The sequence below is a fragment of the Delphinapterus leucas genome, chromosome 7 (assembly GCF_059928025.1).
Source record: "Delphinapterus leucas isolate spDelLeu-1000000601 "Yukka" chromosome 7, BTC_Dleu_Yukka2, whole genome shotgun sequence".
In the NCBI taxonomy this organism is placed as follows: domain Eukaryota; kingdom Metazoa; phylum Chordata; class Mammalia; order Artiodactyla; family Monodontidae; genus Delphinapterus; species Delphinapterus leucas.
This window is the reverse complement of record NC_143135.1, coordinates 80,303,613-80,319,456: the sequence shown is the minus strand read 5'-3', so window position 1 is coordinate 80,319,456 and position 15,844 is coordinate 80,303,613. Positions and strand designations below refer to the sequence as shown.

Genomic DNA, 15,844 nt, shown 5'->3' with positions numbered 1-15,844 from the left:
TCACTGTTGTGGCCTCTCCCGTTACGGAGCACAGGCTCCAGACGCGCAGGCTCAACAGCCATGGCTCACGGGCCCAGCCACTCCACGGGACGTGGGATCCCGGACCGGGGTACGAACCTGTGTCCCCTGTATCGGCAGGCAGACTCTCAACCACTGCGCCACCAGGGAAGCCCAAGAATGAACAGCTTTTTGAATGTTTTATGCATGTCTTGCCCTGATTCTTTTATAAGGTGTCCCCCTTTATAAACCTGTCACTTGCTGAATAATGTTTCACCAGTGCTCTTTTTTCCTGGTAGTATGACAAGCTGTGTTGACTATTGAACTTTAAATGGTATTTTCTCCTTAAAGTAAAATCTTAGGAGTTTTAATTAGCAATGCAATAATTTGAGTTCATAGAGGAAATGCTTTTAGCTAAAGGATTTTTGTGATATGGCCTTAATCTTCATAGTGTTTGTAATTCCCATTTTCCTTAATATTTGTCTTAATAATGTAACTAGCTTTTGGCCAAGATGAGGATAATCCATTTATATAACACCATTAAAGTACAGAGAAGTTTAGTAGTTCGTAGGAGTGTGAATTTCAGCACAGAGTCATCCAATCAAAGTCAAATGGTTTCTCAAATTTTAAGTTTGAAACAGTACTTCCTCCCTCAACAAAAACTAAAACAAAACAAAAAACAAAGTGTGCTCACTGTGTACCAGGCATTGTGCTAAGTGCAAGGAAATGAAAATACGAATAATTCAGGTCAGTATTTCTTTTCTTCATTTCAAACTTGTAATTTTCCTGAGGTAGCAAAGTAATTTCCTCAGCCATCCATTTTCGCTTGGTAGTGAAAATAATCTTTAAGATTAGCTTAGCACTATCAAAAGCACAATCTTTAATAATCTTCAGGCTACTGGTGAACCAAACCAAATGTTCTTTTTGAAATGCATTTAAGGAATGTATGAAAACCTGTACTTAGCACAAATCAAGTGTATTTGTTTATCTTATAAAAGGATTCTTTATAAATGAAAGTAGGAATAGTTCAGCAGAGGTGAAAGAGCATGAAGAATCAGCCTCAAATTCAGGTATCCGTGGAGCCTCTTAATAACCAGGCTTGATTTCATGGGCAGATTCCTTAAGTACCTTGTCTCCCTACTTTCTCATCTCTTAAAGCTACAGAAATGATGAGTGGGATAACGTATGTAAAGGGTTTCCTATAGTGCTGGTCACATAATCTAGGCTCCATAAAAAGCAGCTGTTGCTACAAAACAATTAATCATAGGGTTTTCTTAATATTAAACAACTTTATTGTGTTTACAAGAGCTATTCACAAAATTTAAATCTGTACGAGCTTTTCAGCAACACATTGCAGAGAGACCTATGGCAGTACTTTTCTAGATGTAAATTAAATGTTCATTTATCATCTGTGTGTACCAAGCACAGTGAAAGCTATTAGCAAGGTTGTATCTTGCAATTTACAATTTTCTGTGCAGCCCTTTGCCAAGACGTCCTTGTTTGGCAAACACAGGCTTTAACCACCTTCTTCATCTTCTGTTTCTCCTCTCTTAGATCCTTACGTTTTCCTCAAGTCATAGTACATAAGCAATAATTGCAGGTTGTTCACCCTTTTTCTATTTGAAAACACACCTCCAGAACTTCTTTAGTTCTCAAGACAACTCTCATGACCTATTCTCTGCTTGTCAGAGGAACTTTCTTATTTACCGTTGGACTGGTGTTTGCTCTAATTTTTGCTTATCCTATTGAGAGCAACTTCCCAGACTAAATTTCGTCTGAAGAAATCAGAAACTATAAAAAGTTTTTTATCTTATAAGAAGAAAAGTGAACTTTTAAAAAATATCTTGACATTAGCATCAAGAATACATGGATGCAGCCGCATAGCACAGGGAGATCAGCTCGGTGCTTTGTGACCACCTAGAGGGGTGGGATAGGGAGGGTGGGAGGGAGGGAGACACAAGAGGGAAGAGATATGGCAACATATGTATACATATAACTGATTCACTTTGTTATAAAGCAGAAACTAACACGCCATTGTAAAGCAATTATACTCCAATAAAGATGTTAAAAAAAAAGAATACATGGATGATTAGTTGATGAATCCTAGAAGTTTTAAATTAAAACATTATACATACTTTATTGTTACTAATGATAAATGAAAAAGTGGTAAAATTAACTCTTAAATCAGTGGAAATCTTCAAGTATGTCTTATCTCTGAGAGATATGTGTTACTAATGGTATATTTATTTTATATAAATTATATTTCCAATAACAGATGACTCATGCTCACAGCTTCTTATAACTCTAAGTATATATGTTATTAAATTTCACAGGCAAATTCTCTAACTTTGAAAGATGCTCTTTGATTCTTAATTATTATGATTTTAACACCTTTATTGGAGTATAATTGCTTTACATTGTTATGTTAGTTTCTGCTGTATAACAAAGTGAATTAGCTATATGTATACATATATCCCCATATCCCCTCCCTCTTGCGTCTCCCTCCCTCCCACCCTCCCTATCCCACCCCTCTAGGTGGTCACAAAGCACCGAACTGATCTCCCTGTGCTATGCGGCTGCTTCCCACTAGCTATCTATTTTACATTTGGTGATTCTTGTTAATTATTGATCCTTGAATTCTTGATATCCTTGTGTTACGTGTTGTTGCCAATAAAAGCTGGCATCCAACCAAGGCTTTTCCCTTAATACTTGTAAAAGAGCTGGTTTGATGATGAGCATATAATGAAATATACTTGTAAAGGTTTGGTTGGATCACAGAGTTTGATTGAACCTGAGTTTTCAATACTTGCTTTATTCTATTCCTATGAACACTAGGACATCGATGTATCATTTCCACATATATTGCTTGGACTGCATGCCAGAAATTCATGTATTGGAATGTCAAAAATCCTTGTTTTAAAGGATCTCACCCATAGAGTGATCCTAGGGCACAGGGCTCCAAGTTTAGCATTATTTGAATTTCCCTCAGTGGGTCATGAACTGAGCAGAGTGTCATGAAATGAAGAATTCACTGAAGGAATAAATGTTGTAGTGTATTTGCTCGTTATTGTTTTATGAATCATGACAAATCCCTCTGTGTTTCTTTTGCATTTCAAAAGAAACACCTTTAAGCATTAATTCAGTCAAGAAGCACAAATATAATAAGGAGAGATATTTCTTTAATTTTTGAGCAAACAGTAGAAGATTTTCAAAATTAGGGAAATCTTTTAAAAGTTTTCCAAAATAAGTCATCCTTGGTAAGTTAAAGATTGTTTTGATTGAATACTTTTTAAAAACCCCAAGTAACTGCATATGTTTTGTTTTAAGAAATGGTAGAATACGACCTCTGAGCAATGAACAGTTCATGGCTCATCTACTCACATACAGCATAATCACCTAGGATAAAAATGAACAGCCGTCCTCTGTGAGATCCAGGAACAGGTGGTACAACTAATCATCCCAAATGTTTGGAATACTGGCCTGGCAACAAGATTCAAAAGACAAGTGTCCCCAGCTCCACTATAAAGGGACAGGAGAAGGATTCTTTTGCACATCCAGTGCAGGAACTCGATGAATAAATGTGTGCAACCTTGCGTTGGGAGAGGAATAAGTAGGTTATTCACTTATTAGCTTGTGATATACCACCTGCCCTCTGGGATGGGCTCAAGGTGACTGACGGCAAGTAAGGGTTATCTGGAGATACCCTTTCTGAACATGGAAATTCCCATTCATATTGTAGACTTTAATAGAATAGATTATTATTGAAAATATTCATTACCTATAATGCTATTTTATCCCCAGCTGTGTTTGCTTTCAGCCTGTGGGCAAACTGTCCACAAACAGAGCCAGATAAATGCCTGTCTGACCCTGAGCTGACTTCATATTTCTGTGGCTGTTTTTAAAAACTGCATATTTCTGAGAAATAACAAGGTCCTGTTGTATAGCACAGGGAACTATACTCAATATCCTGTAATAAAACATAATGGAAAAGAAAAATAAATAAATAAAAAAGAAGGAAAGAAAGCAACAATAACAAAAAAATGAAATAAAATAAAATTATACTGCTTCAAAAAGAACTGCATATTTCTGTGGCCATTTTTAAAAACATCAAAGTTTGTGCTGCATTAGCCATGGTTTAGGTGGAACCAAATGTGATCATTCTAGAACAATTCTTTATTATTCTATCTTTGAACAATTCTCTATTTAGCAATTGGTGAGAAACATTTCTATAAGAAGGCTCTTATTTTCCACCAGGGACTACATGGGTGATACCATTCAATCTAATAATATAACATATAAGGCTTTAGGTAAATGATGACATGCATACCACCCCCACCCCCCAGTCAATTTTTTCTTTCCCACTGTTTCAGTCCTGGTGCAATCAGATAATCTGTACATTCTTCTAGCAAAATTGTATTTTTTAACCTTTTGATTTATGAGTTTATTTTACTTTAAGGATAGTAACTGTTTATCTGTTGTATCTGTTACCAGTATGTTTGGTAGTTTGTCATTATGCTTTCAGTTCTGTTTTTGGTATTTTTTGGATTTATACAATGACTTATGTATGTGAGGTGTATCAATTTTTATGTTTTCCGACTTCAGCATTCATGCTTAGAAATATCTCTTCCACGCTACAATTATATAAATATTTATCTGCATTTTATGCAGTACTTTTAAGATTTTATTTTTACATACCTCCCCAACTTTCTAGTCTATAACACTTTTTCTTATACAAACCAAACTATGCATACTAAGCTGTTTAAAAAGTGAAGATCTGAGAATCATATCTATGTTTTCAATACTACTCCAAATAGTAAAATGCAGAGAATGAGGGAGTTTCATTTCAAAATGCCAAATAATGAGTTTCACTGCCAACATATAATTAGGAACTATTTTAATGTGAGGACATGAGCTGAAAGTAAGTTATTATAATTTATAGTGATATAAATTAATTCTTATTAGATTAAGGCAGTGCAGATTAAGATGCCTATAATTATAGAATGATACATGTCATTATTTGGTGGATTGGAAAGAGCATGTGACTAAGACATACACAATAGCTTATTGAGTTCTAGTCCTGACTCCAGTAATAATTAATTAGTTTGGGGATGATGGGTCATTTTCTCTTTGACCATCAGTTTGCTTGTCTCTCAAGTGAGGGCATTGGACCCTAGATGACCTCAGTAAAGTACCCACAGCACCAAAGGGCTAAGATTCCTACATGGACTGAGGGAACAAAATAGCCAAAATATCAGCTCCTTTCTTCTAGGATGGAACATACTGCCTTTCAGGAGCAAGAGCTAAGGAAATCAAGGGCTGAATTTGTCCTGACTTCTTGGACCTAGCAAATAGTTCTCTCTCCTCAGAAGAATGGGACATAGCTTACTGGAGTTTGCTGTAACAAAGAACAAAAATATGTTTTTGTAAGCTGGACTGTTTTGATACATTTTAAATGATTATTCACTGTTCCATTTTAGCATTTCTTAAAGTAATGCTAAGGGCAGTGCCTTTCAGCACCCATGAAAAAGGAGTTTGTCTTTCATTAAACTGCAGCTCGAAAAACTAGCAGTCTACGCAGGATGATATTAAAAGTATGTAACAAATAGTATGACATAGGCACCAACTGCTCAGAAAGGACTCTGGTTATAAACTACAGATCTTCCTCAACTTCTGACAAGGTTGAAACCTGTTGAAAATATCTTAAGTCGAAAATGCATTTAATACACCTCATCTACCAAACATTGTAGCTTAGCTTAACCTACCTTAAACATGCTCAGAACACACATTAGCTTATTGTTGGGCAAAATCATCTAACACAAAGCCTATTTTATAATAAAGTGTTGAGTATCTCATGAAATTTATTGAATACTGTACTGAAAATGAAAAACAGCATGACTGTATGGGTACAGAATGGTTGTAGTGTGTTGGTTGTTTACCCTCGTGATCTCGTGGATGACTGGGAGAGAGTATACCCATACCACATATTGCTAGTTGGGGAAAAGATCAAAATTTAAAGTGCAGTTTTTACTGAATGCATATCACTTTTGCACCATCATAAAGTCGAACCATCTTAAGTTGAGGACCATCTGTATTGCTTGCCTATACTGGGGGGTAGCAGCTGAACGTCTTTCCTGAAAGCACGCTGGGGACCAGAGAAATTGGAGTCTGTACCAAAATTAGTTAGGAACTTGGGATAGAATGGAGAACAATAAACAAGGTCCCTGCCATTCAAGAGCATACTTTCTAGTTGGGGAAAGAGATAATCAGCAATAAAACAAATATAAAATCATTTCTGTTCATCATAAATGCTTTAATGAAGATTAAGTCGGTTACGTGAATAGAGTGACAAAGAGTGGGAGTATTTTAAATAGAGCGTTCAAAGGTCGTTCTCTAAATATATGATACTTGAACAGAGAACCAACTGATGAGGAACCGGTCACTGAAGACCTGGAGAAAGGGCATCCCAGCCAACAACAAATTTAGGTCCAAAGGGAGAAGAAGCTTGGAGTGTTATTTGAAAGATTGTAAGAAGGCCAGTGTAGTGAGAGGGGAGTTAGTGAGAATTGTAGAACATCAAATCAGAGAAGGACACCAGGAGATGAGGCAAGCAGTGGTCAGCTCTTATAAAACCAGATCCTGAGTGCAATGGAAAGCTATTGGACTGTTTTAAGCAGAAGACAAAAGTGACTTGATTTACAGTTTTAAAAGATATCAATGAAATAGAATCGAGAGCCAAGAAATAAATCAGTATCTCACAGTGGAATCAAGAATACTCAATAGAGGAAAAACAGTCTTCAAGAAATGGTGCTGGGAAAACTAGATATGCAAATACAAAAGAATGAAATTGGACCCCGATCTTACACTACTCACAAAAACTAACTAAATATAGATTAAAGACTTAAATGTAAGATCTGAAACCATAAAACTCCTAGAAGAAAACATAGGGGAAAAGCTCCTTGATATTGGTCTTAGCAATGATTTTTTTTGATATGACAACAAAAGCAAAGGCAATATATGTAAAAATAAGCAGTTGGACTACGTCAAAATAAAAAGCTTCTATACAGCAAAAGAAACAATCAACAGAATGAAAATGCAACCTGTAGAATGGGAGAAAATATTTGCAAACTACGTATCTGATAAGAAGTTAATATCAAAAATATATAAAGAACTCATACAACTCGCTAGCAAAAAAAAAAAGAACCAAATAATCTGATTTAAAAATGGGCAGAGAACCTAAATAAACATTTTATCCAAAGGCATATAAATGGTCAACAGGTACATGAAAATTTGCTTACGATCACTAGTCATCAGGGAAATGCAAATCAAAACCACAATCAGATATCACCTCCCACCTGTTAGGATGACTATTATAAAAAAGACAAGAGATAACAACTGTTGTTGAGGATGTGGAGTAAAGGAAACCCTAATGCACTTTTCGTGGAAATGTAAATTGGTGCAGCCACTATAGAAAACAGTATGGAGGTTCCTGAAAAATTAAAAGTAGAACTACCATATGATCCAGCAATCCCACTTCTGGATATATATCTGAAGGAAATGAAATCACTATATTGAAGAGAGATCTGCAACCCCACATTTATTGCATTATTCACAATAGCTAAGACATGGAAACAACATAAGTGTCCATTGATAGATGAATGGATAAAGAAAATATGATATATATAAGTTATATATATTTTACATTTTATATGTATATATATATATATATTTTTTTAACCACAATAAAGAAGGAAGTCCTGCATTTGTGACAACATGGATGGACCTTGAGGACATTATCCTGGGTGAACTAAGTAAAAAAAGATAAAAACTGTATGATCTCACTTATATGTGAAATCTTTAAAAAAACAAATGAACTTCACATAGAAACAGAGTAGAATGGTGGTTGCTGAGGGGCAGAAGGGTTGGGGAAATGGTGAGATGTTGGTATGGACTTCTAGCTATAAGATGAATAAGTCCTAGGGATCTAATACATGGTGACTGCTGTATTGTGTACTTGAAAGTTGCTAAGAGAATAGATCTTAAATGTTCTCACCACACACTCTCTTTCACACACACGCACGCACACACACACACACATACACACACACACACTTGTAATTATGTGGGTTGATGGATGTGTTAACCTTATTGTGGTAATCATTTAGCAATATATACATATTATCAAATTATCACATTATATACTTTAAACTTACACAATGTTTTATCTCAATTATTTCTCAATAAAGCTGGGAAAAAAAGATAATTCCAGCTGCCATGTGGAATGTGGACTCTACGGAGAAAGGTAGAAGCATGGAGAAAGTTAACAGGCAGTTGGCAGATTTACTGGTATCTTGGATTTGGGAGGTTATGGAGGAAGAGATGAGAATAATCATAGGATAGATTTAGAAAGTAAAATTGCTGTGTTCCTTCACATGGAGAGATTCTCCATTCAGGGCTAAAGTTTGGAGTTTCTGTATTTTATTTTTATAAGGGATATCATTCCCTTTTATAAGCTTATTTTAAATGTCATTTACATTCCCTTTTATAAGCTTATTTTAAATGTCATTTATAAATAATGGCAAACTTTTGAAATAAGGTAAAAGATAGTTGGTTTCTTTTAAATGTCTAATATTCATGTTCCTTAGAGAAGATAAATTTACATTTTATCTAGGATTTAATGAAATCCTTTATCATTTGTGCCTGTTAAAGTTTCTGGTTAGAATCCTGTAGCCCAGATAGTGAAGAAGATAGTCTTCAATAAATGGTGCTGGGAAAACTAGATATTTAAATGCAAAAGAATGAAATTGGACCCCTATCTTATAATACTTATAGAAGTTTTATAGAACCTTCTACCAATGCTCTGCTTTATTCCTTTCCTGCTTTTCTATTGACTCCCTTTTTGGACTCTGTTCCATCTTTTTCCCTCAGGCATACAATTATCCAAGCTAGCTGTAATGATGTGAAAGATCACCACACAATTTGTACTGAGGAATGGGTTTTGCTGGTCCAAGCATTCCCAGAAGAAGGCTATGTGATAAAGAGCACACCATTTATCTCTCTGAGAATTGGTTTTCTAATAATTAAAATGAAGAGATTGGACTAGATAATCCTAAAAATTCTTTTCACTTCCAAGATTTTAAGATTGTCTCTTTTCTGATTTTCATATGTTGTTGATATAATCCATTACTTGCTTTAATTAATTACACAATGTTATGTACATCAGCCATCTTTATTCTGATGATTCCCAAATGTATATCTCAAGTTCAAGACTCGCTCATGAGGTCCATTCTCATGTAACAAATGGATTCCTGAACATCTTTACCTGGACATTGTATAAGCACCTCAAACACTTTATGTCCAACATGACTCATTAACTTTCCCCATCAACTTGCTACTTTTTCTGTATGCTTTCCTCACATTGTCTAGATCTCTCTCTTTTTGACTGAGTCTTCTACTCCACCTTTCTTGCAAACAACCATCTACTTACTTATCTACTTATGAATCTACAAGACTCAGCTCCAGTCACTTCCTTATGCAAAATTTTTCTAAAGCCCACTTCCTCTGCATGTAGAATTTTTTACTGCCTGTGGTATCCTGATTAGTATTAGCACCTGCATGAGTTTGTTCACCTGTTTATGTGTCTACATTTTAAACTCCATGAGGGCAAGTATAGTTTCTTATTTCCTTGTGATTCTACCCTCAGCTTAGAATGTATCACAGTAGATGATTAACAAATATATAATGAATGAGTAAAAATGAAAATTCTCTGATCTGAGAATTGCTCATGTCTCAGTTTCTTATCTGGAATATGTTCTCCCACCAATAGTCTCTTCAAGACAGGGGGAAGCCATTGGCTTTCTTGCTTTTTTCATCTGTTTACCAGTTTATGAAGACTCATATAAATGCCAACCTCCATTTGTTTGCACACATTCTTCTGTGAGAATTCAGTGCCCTTTTCACATGTATTCTGTCTTGCAGGATGCAGAGACCACATTTTCTCTTTCTTTCCTCTCTTCCCTGAGGTTGAGATTAGAATAGTGATGTCCAGCCAGTTTTTAATAGATGTTCTTTCCTTGAAGCCCACATTTGCCTTAGTTCCCTCTGGTAAACAACTAAAATTTCTTCAACGTAGACATTTATGTATAAACCAGTTTCATCATGAGCACTTAATAAATACATTTCCGGCTTCTCAAAATGCTAATGAAATTTAGACCTGATACTTAGCTTTCATTCAGTATACTTGGGTGTATAAGCTGTCAGATTTGAGTGGCTGAATTTTTTATCAGCATCATCTTAAAATACCTCCTACTCCCTGATCAGGCTGGAAGAAATTAACCAAGGTGATTTATTTCAGCAGTGTCAAGAAACCATCTGTGACTTGTAAAAGTGATAGGATCAGCTTTCCTTCCCATTATGTTTTTAAAACTTACTGCTACTAGGGTAATCAACATAAAACTTACAGACAAATCAGAAAGAAGTTTGCCTTATAAGAGAAGTTTCTTTCTCTGAGGTCACAAATCCTTTAAGACTTCGGAGGTAACTAACTTTCTCAGGTCTGCTCTCTACTTTCTTTTCTTGAGTGGGTAGTACTTTGTCCCTCCCATGGCCATTTTCTTCCCCCCCCCCCCCAGTCTTCCTGACATTTCTTGATAGAGTCAGGAATAGCACTTTGTCAGTTAATTTATCTTTGAAAAGATCACAGATTGAAAGTGATGCAGAGCCTAGTTCAAACCAAATAACCATTAATACTGACAATAATTATCATTACTCTTTATTAAGCATTTTAAGTGCTAGTTATAATTACATAACTAATGCATTTAATTCTCAAAACAGCCCTGTAATTTAAGCATCCCATACCAGCCTTTTACAGAAGAGGAAGGGAGGAAAGTAGATTTCCTGAGGTCACACAGTCGGTAGATGGCTGAGTTAAAATTTGAACTCCTGGGCTTCCCTGGTGGCTCAGTGGTTGAGAGTCCGCCTGCCAATGCAGAGGACATGGGTTCGTGCCCCGGCCTGGGAAGATCCCACATGCCGCGGAGTGGCTGGGCCCGTGAGCCATGGCCGCTGAGCCTACGCATCCGGAGCCTGTGCTCCGCAACAGGAGAGGCCACAACAGTGAGAGGCCCGCGTACTGCCAACAAAAACAAAAACAACAACAAAAAAAATTTGAACTCCTGTCCCCACATTTTTTCATTTTGCCAGTGTTTATAAGTAAATGTGAATGCAGTTGTCCATGTCTTGAATGACAAGGGTTCTTGAGGAGAGGTGCTTAAGACAGATGGTGACCTGTTCAGCAGTAATGTAGCCTGTATTCCTGTTGTCACTTAGTTGGAAGAAGATTCAGATGGCTGAGATGAAACTGTGCATGTAATGAATTGAACAGAGGTTTGCCTTACTCGCATGGATGTTTCTTTGCCTTCTAGGAAGACTTCCAACCCGCAGCAGCCTCAGAGACCAATTGGGAATCAGTCACAAGCTCAATCTCAGTAAGTAATTTATTTTTCTGTTGCCTGCAAAGACAACTGATGAAGTAGTAGCTAAGGTCAACCCTGGGATGACTTCAGCTGCATGAAGTATCTATGGCTGGACCCAAAGCCGGGTCTCAAACATGATGTGTTCTTCCATTTCTTTTAGGTTATAGTGAGCTATGTCAGATGCCCTTTTTTCTCCTCTTTCAGAAAGGTTTCCAGGAAATGTCAGTACCCCTTGTAGGAACACGGGATAGACAATGACTTAAATATTTATCAATTTCAAAGGAGAACATTGCAACTAAAGGACTGTCCAGACATATCAAAGGTGTGAAACAGTTCAGGACCCAAGCTCAGGTGGGGAATTTTGAAATAGTTTTTTGAATATTCCAGGGGACGCCGTTAACCTATGCATTTTCAAGGATCTTTTCAGATGTGAAAAATCCATGTTTATGGTAACATAACTTAAGTGCAAGCCAGGCTTGTGTTCTATTTGGCTTGGAAATAAAACATAACTCACCCTGAAACTATAAAATGGCTCATGCTCCATTTTTTTCCCTCCAGATTTAGTCATTTCCCAGTATTCTGTATACTTATCTACTTTGTACAGAAAGAGCAGACTTTGTTTTCACCAATCTTATGGGTAGCACTTACGTAGCAATAAACTGCAAGATAATAAATGCAGTTGTTCATTAAAAGATTAAGAGCATGGAGAAAGATTGTCCATGGTTCTAAGATGGGTTAGTGTGGCTGAGTCAGCATTGATTTTTTTTTTCCAGAAGTGATGTTCTATCTTTTGTTCTTGGAGGGAATTTTTAAAAATTCCCTCAGATGCCAGGATTTCTTCAGCTATGGATTCTGTGACTATTTAATTCACCTGGCGTGGCTGGTGAACTAGAACATGATCTGATCGAGATCAGTGAGGTCTCTAATGGTGATATTAAGAGTGTTTTGTTCGTTTCTGATGGTCAAGAATGCATGCTCTGAACCTAGCTGAGTATAGGCAATCATTGTCAGGAAGGGGAAAATTAAAATAAGGCAGGTAATACTGAGGAGCTGGGAGGCTAGGCAAGAGGTGTGGGCAGTTAGCAGCCCAAGACTGACAATTCAAGGTACATGCCAGTGGTAGCTTTTGCCATTCAGGACGTAGTGATCTATTCTGTCAGGAGATCCTCTGGCTTCTCAAGTATCTTATACATGATAGCTCAGGGTTATCTAATCATTCCTGCCCAAAGGGCAGAAATCAAGTTTAAAGGACCCTTCACTGATTCAGAATAATCCAGGCCCTCTTAAAGACGATTGTCCTGTCCATTTGGTGCATCTGTGGAAGCTCAGCACTAGGTCCAAATCCATTGGAAACTCTTCTGGGTTGCGTTCCAAGTCCAGGTTCTGCTGAGTCCTCTAGGAAGACCAGGGAGACCTAGCTTCTTTTCTCAGCATTCTGATTTTCAAGAACCTTCTGGAGTAGGAGCAAGGGCCTTTGGACCTACCATTTACTTCTGTATAAACCATTCTTTATTTTTGTTGAAACCGGTTTACAGTTTTCAGAACATTTTTACAGATTTTTATCATTACTTTAAAAGTAATTCACTTAGCTTTAAAATTGATTTTACAAACATAAAACAAAGCTGAATGAGATCAAATTTACAGTGCAATTGAAAGAGGCACACCCAACTAGTATTTCTCTCAAAAATAGTTCTTATATAATTGCCTCGGAAACAAAAATATCCTCTTGGGTTGATTAGATCACCTAGTCACTCATAAATATTTTCTTAAATATCATTAGTGTTTCAAGTCAAAACTTGAAAAGAGCAGTAAAACTCACACACAAGGACACTTTTACATTTTACCTACAGTTTGGATTTGCTCTTCAGACTAATGTTAGAAGAGACTAGACTCCCTCCTCCTCCTTCCTCAGAGCCATTTAAGTAGCTTATGCTTGTGTCTGAATGGCTTGATTAACATTCCTGCTTTTGTTTCAAAAAAGAGGGAAGAATTTTAATTTCAAAGCTTTCATATGCCGCCATGCACCTAACTTTGGCCAGCTCATTTTGTTCTTAGACCCACATGATACAAAGCTAATTGTAAATCATCTGTTGTGTATGAGCCAGGTAGACTGTAGATCCAGACAATACAAAGTTGAATGGGAATTTGGAATTTTGTTACTGAATCATAAATTTAGCCGCCTTTAGCATAGGATGCCAAGAGGGATCTGAAAATCAGAAGTGATGTGCTTCAATCAGGGTTCAGCTTCTATGACACACACACACACACACACACACACACACACACACACAAACACACTCCAAGATTAAGGAGCTGGCCTGATACCTTCAGCAGTCTATCTCATGTCTCACACTCTACTCCCCAAACCCCGTCTGCCACCTACTCCCTTTCCCTACAAGGCGTGTTTGAAATCTCCTAAATTACACCAATGGTAGGTTATGCTTTTATAAAACCTCTTAGTTTTGCTAAAGACAGACTGTCCCCCTAAGAGCAAGTGATCCTTTTGGGGACTTTTGGATCTTGATTGGCTGAAAAGAAAATGTGTCACCTGAGAGTGTACTGTCTGGGACTCTATAATGCATAGGCGTATTATTTCTCAATAGGAATGCAGCTGAGTTTCAGAAATGCAAGTTTTCGTTAATTTCTATTGTTCCTGTAGAGATATGAGATATTTGCCCTTGGGGGATCTTATTTGTTTGGCAGTTTCTTTAAAGACATTTAGAAATCATTGGAGACTAAGTGCTTTCCATTTCCTTGTTAATGGGTCATGAAGTTTTACAGAGATGTTTGCTACATGGCTCGTTTACCTCTAGATTTTACAAGGGTTAGTGAAATAAGTGCTTGGAAACTTAAGTGGGGGTGTATTCCATGGCAAAATACATAATCCCTTCCAGACTTTTAATGATGTTGCATTCCCCATTTGAAGAGTATTCCTGAGAATGTTTAAATGGCAGCTGGGATCCCTCACAAACTATAGCACTTAAAATGCACACACATATGGGGAGGGGGAAGGGGAAGCTGGGACGAAGTGAGAGAATGGCATGGACATATATACACTACCAAATGTAAAATAGATAGCTAGTGGGAAGCAGCCACATAGCACAGGGAGATCAGCTCAGTGCTTTGTGACCATCTAGAGGGGTGGGATAGGGAGGGTGGGAGGGAGACGCAAGAGAGAGGAGATATGGGGATATATGTATATGTATAGCTGATTCACTTTGTTATAAAGCAGAAACTAACACACCATTGTAAAGCAATTATACTCCAATAAAGATGTTAAAAAAAATGCACACACACACATGTGAATCTTCTACTCTTAGGTCAAGGGGGCCAGTTTCATGGCTTATTATCCTTGTTGACAGTTAGTAAGCTGGTTAAAGTGCCAAATTTTATCAAGATGTCTCCAGAGTAAATTTAAACCCTGTTCAAAGAATGTCTACAGTGCTAGGTGAGCTACAAAGATAGGACACTGAGGCTAAATGGAGAGAATGAATGGATTATTCAACATTTGCATGGAAAGGAGTTCAGAATTTACCTGCTCACCATTATTTGTTGATATGGATATGATGATTTGAGACCTTGAACCAAGAAATTGGATGACTTATTTTGATATTTCCATTTAGCTGGTATTTTTTTTTTAATGATTACAATTCAGATGACCTGGATGTTTTATGACCTTCTGGGTTTTGATTTGCAAAAAAGTGAATGACTATGATTTACCACTTAATTGTTCTTATTTAGGAATATAGCAAGACTATGGCACAGTGGCTCAGCATGATATTTATGTACATGATGTCTTGTAATCAGAAGTCTGTTTATGTTCCTTCCATATGGTTGTGTGACTCTTGTATTTCATAGCAATGGACTTTTTCTGAGTACACTGAGCTGTATGTCACTCTTAGGGGGTATCCTATCACTCTCCATCAGTAACGGACCCCACTCTCACTGCGGATACTCTGGACAAAACAATTGCAGAATTTGATACTGTGGAAGATCTGCTCAAGCACTTCAATCCTGAATCATGGCAAGAAGATCTTGAGAATCTGTATTTGGACACCCCTCATTATCGAGGCAGGTCATATCATGACAGGAAGTCAAAAGGTAAGAAACAAATAAGGTTCTTCATAAGCAGATAAAAGTGCTAATAGTAATAAGTAAGAATTTGCAATGCAATGTAGTTAATTCACTTACATCAGATGATAACTGTTAGTTCGTTATCACATATCTTTTACACAAAACCTTCAAATGATGTTCTGTGTTTTGTCCAAACTGTGTTGTTTGTATGGGACTAAGAAAGGTTTGATTCAGTCAAAGATCTGTCATAGTTTGGAGCTAGAAAAGACTTTATAAAATCATCTGGACCAACTTTGTGCTTC

The 15,844-nt window shown here is 36.9% G+C and overlaps 1 protein-coding gene across 2 annotated transcripts in view; it reads left to right on the top strand.

Annotated features, from left to right (window-relative positions):
* PDGFD (platelet derived growth factor D) overlaps positions 1-15,844 on the top strand; it is a 235,895-nt gene that overhangs the window by 194,075 nt on the left and 25,976 nt on the right. For both annotated transcript variants that reach the window (XM_022560524.3, XM_022560522.3), the window contains exons 4-5: positions 11,418-11,480; positions 15,371-15,569. In XM_022560524.3, coding sequence (XP_022416232.1) covers positions 11,418-11,480; positions 15,371-15,569 — 262 coding nt within the window. The remainder of the gene's footprint in view (positions 1-11,417; positions 11,481-15,370; positions 15,570-15,844) is intronic.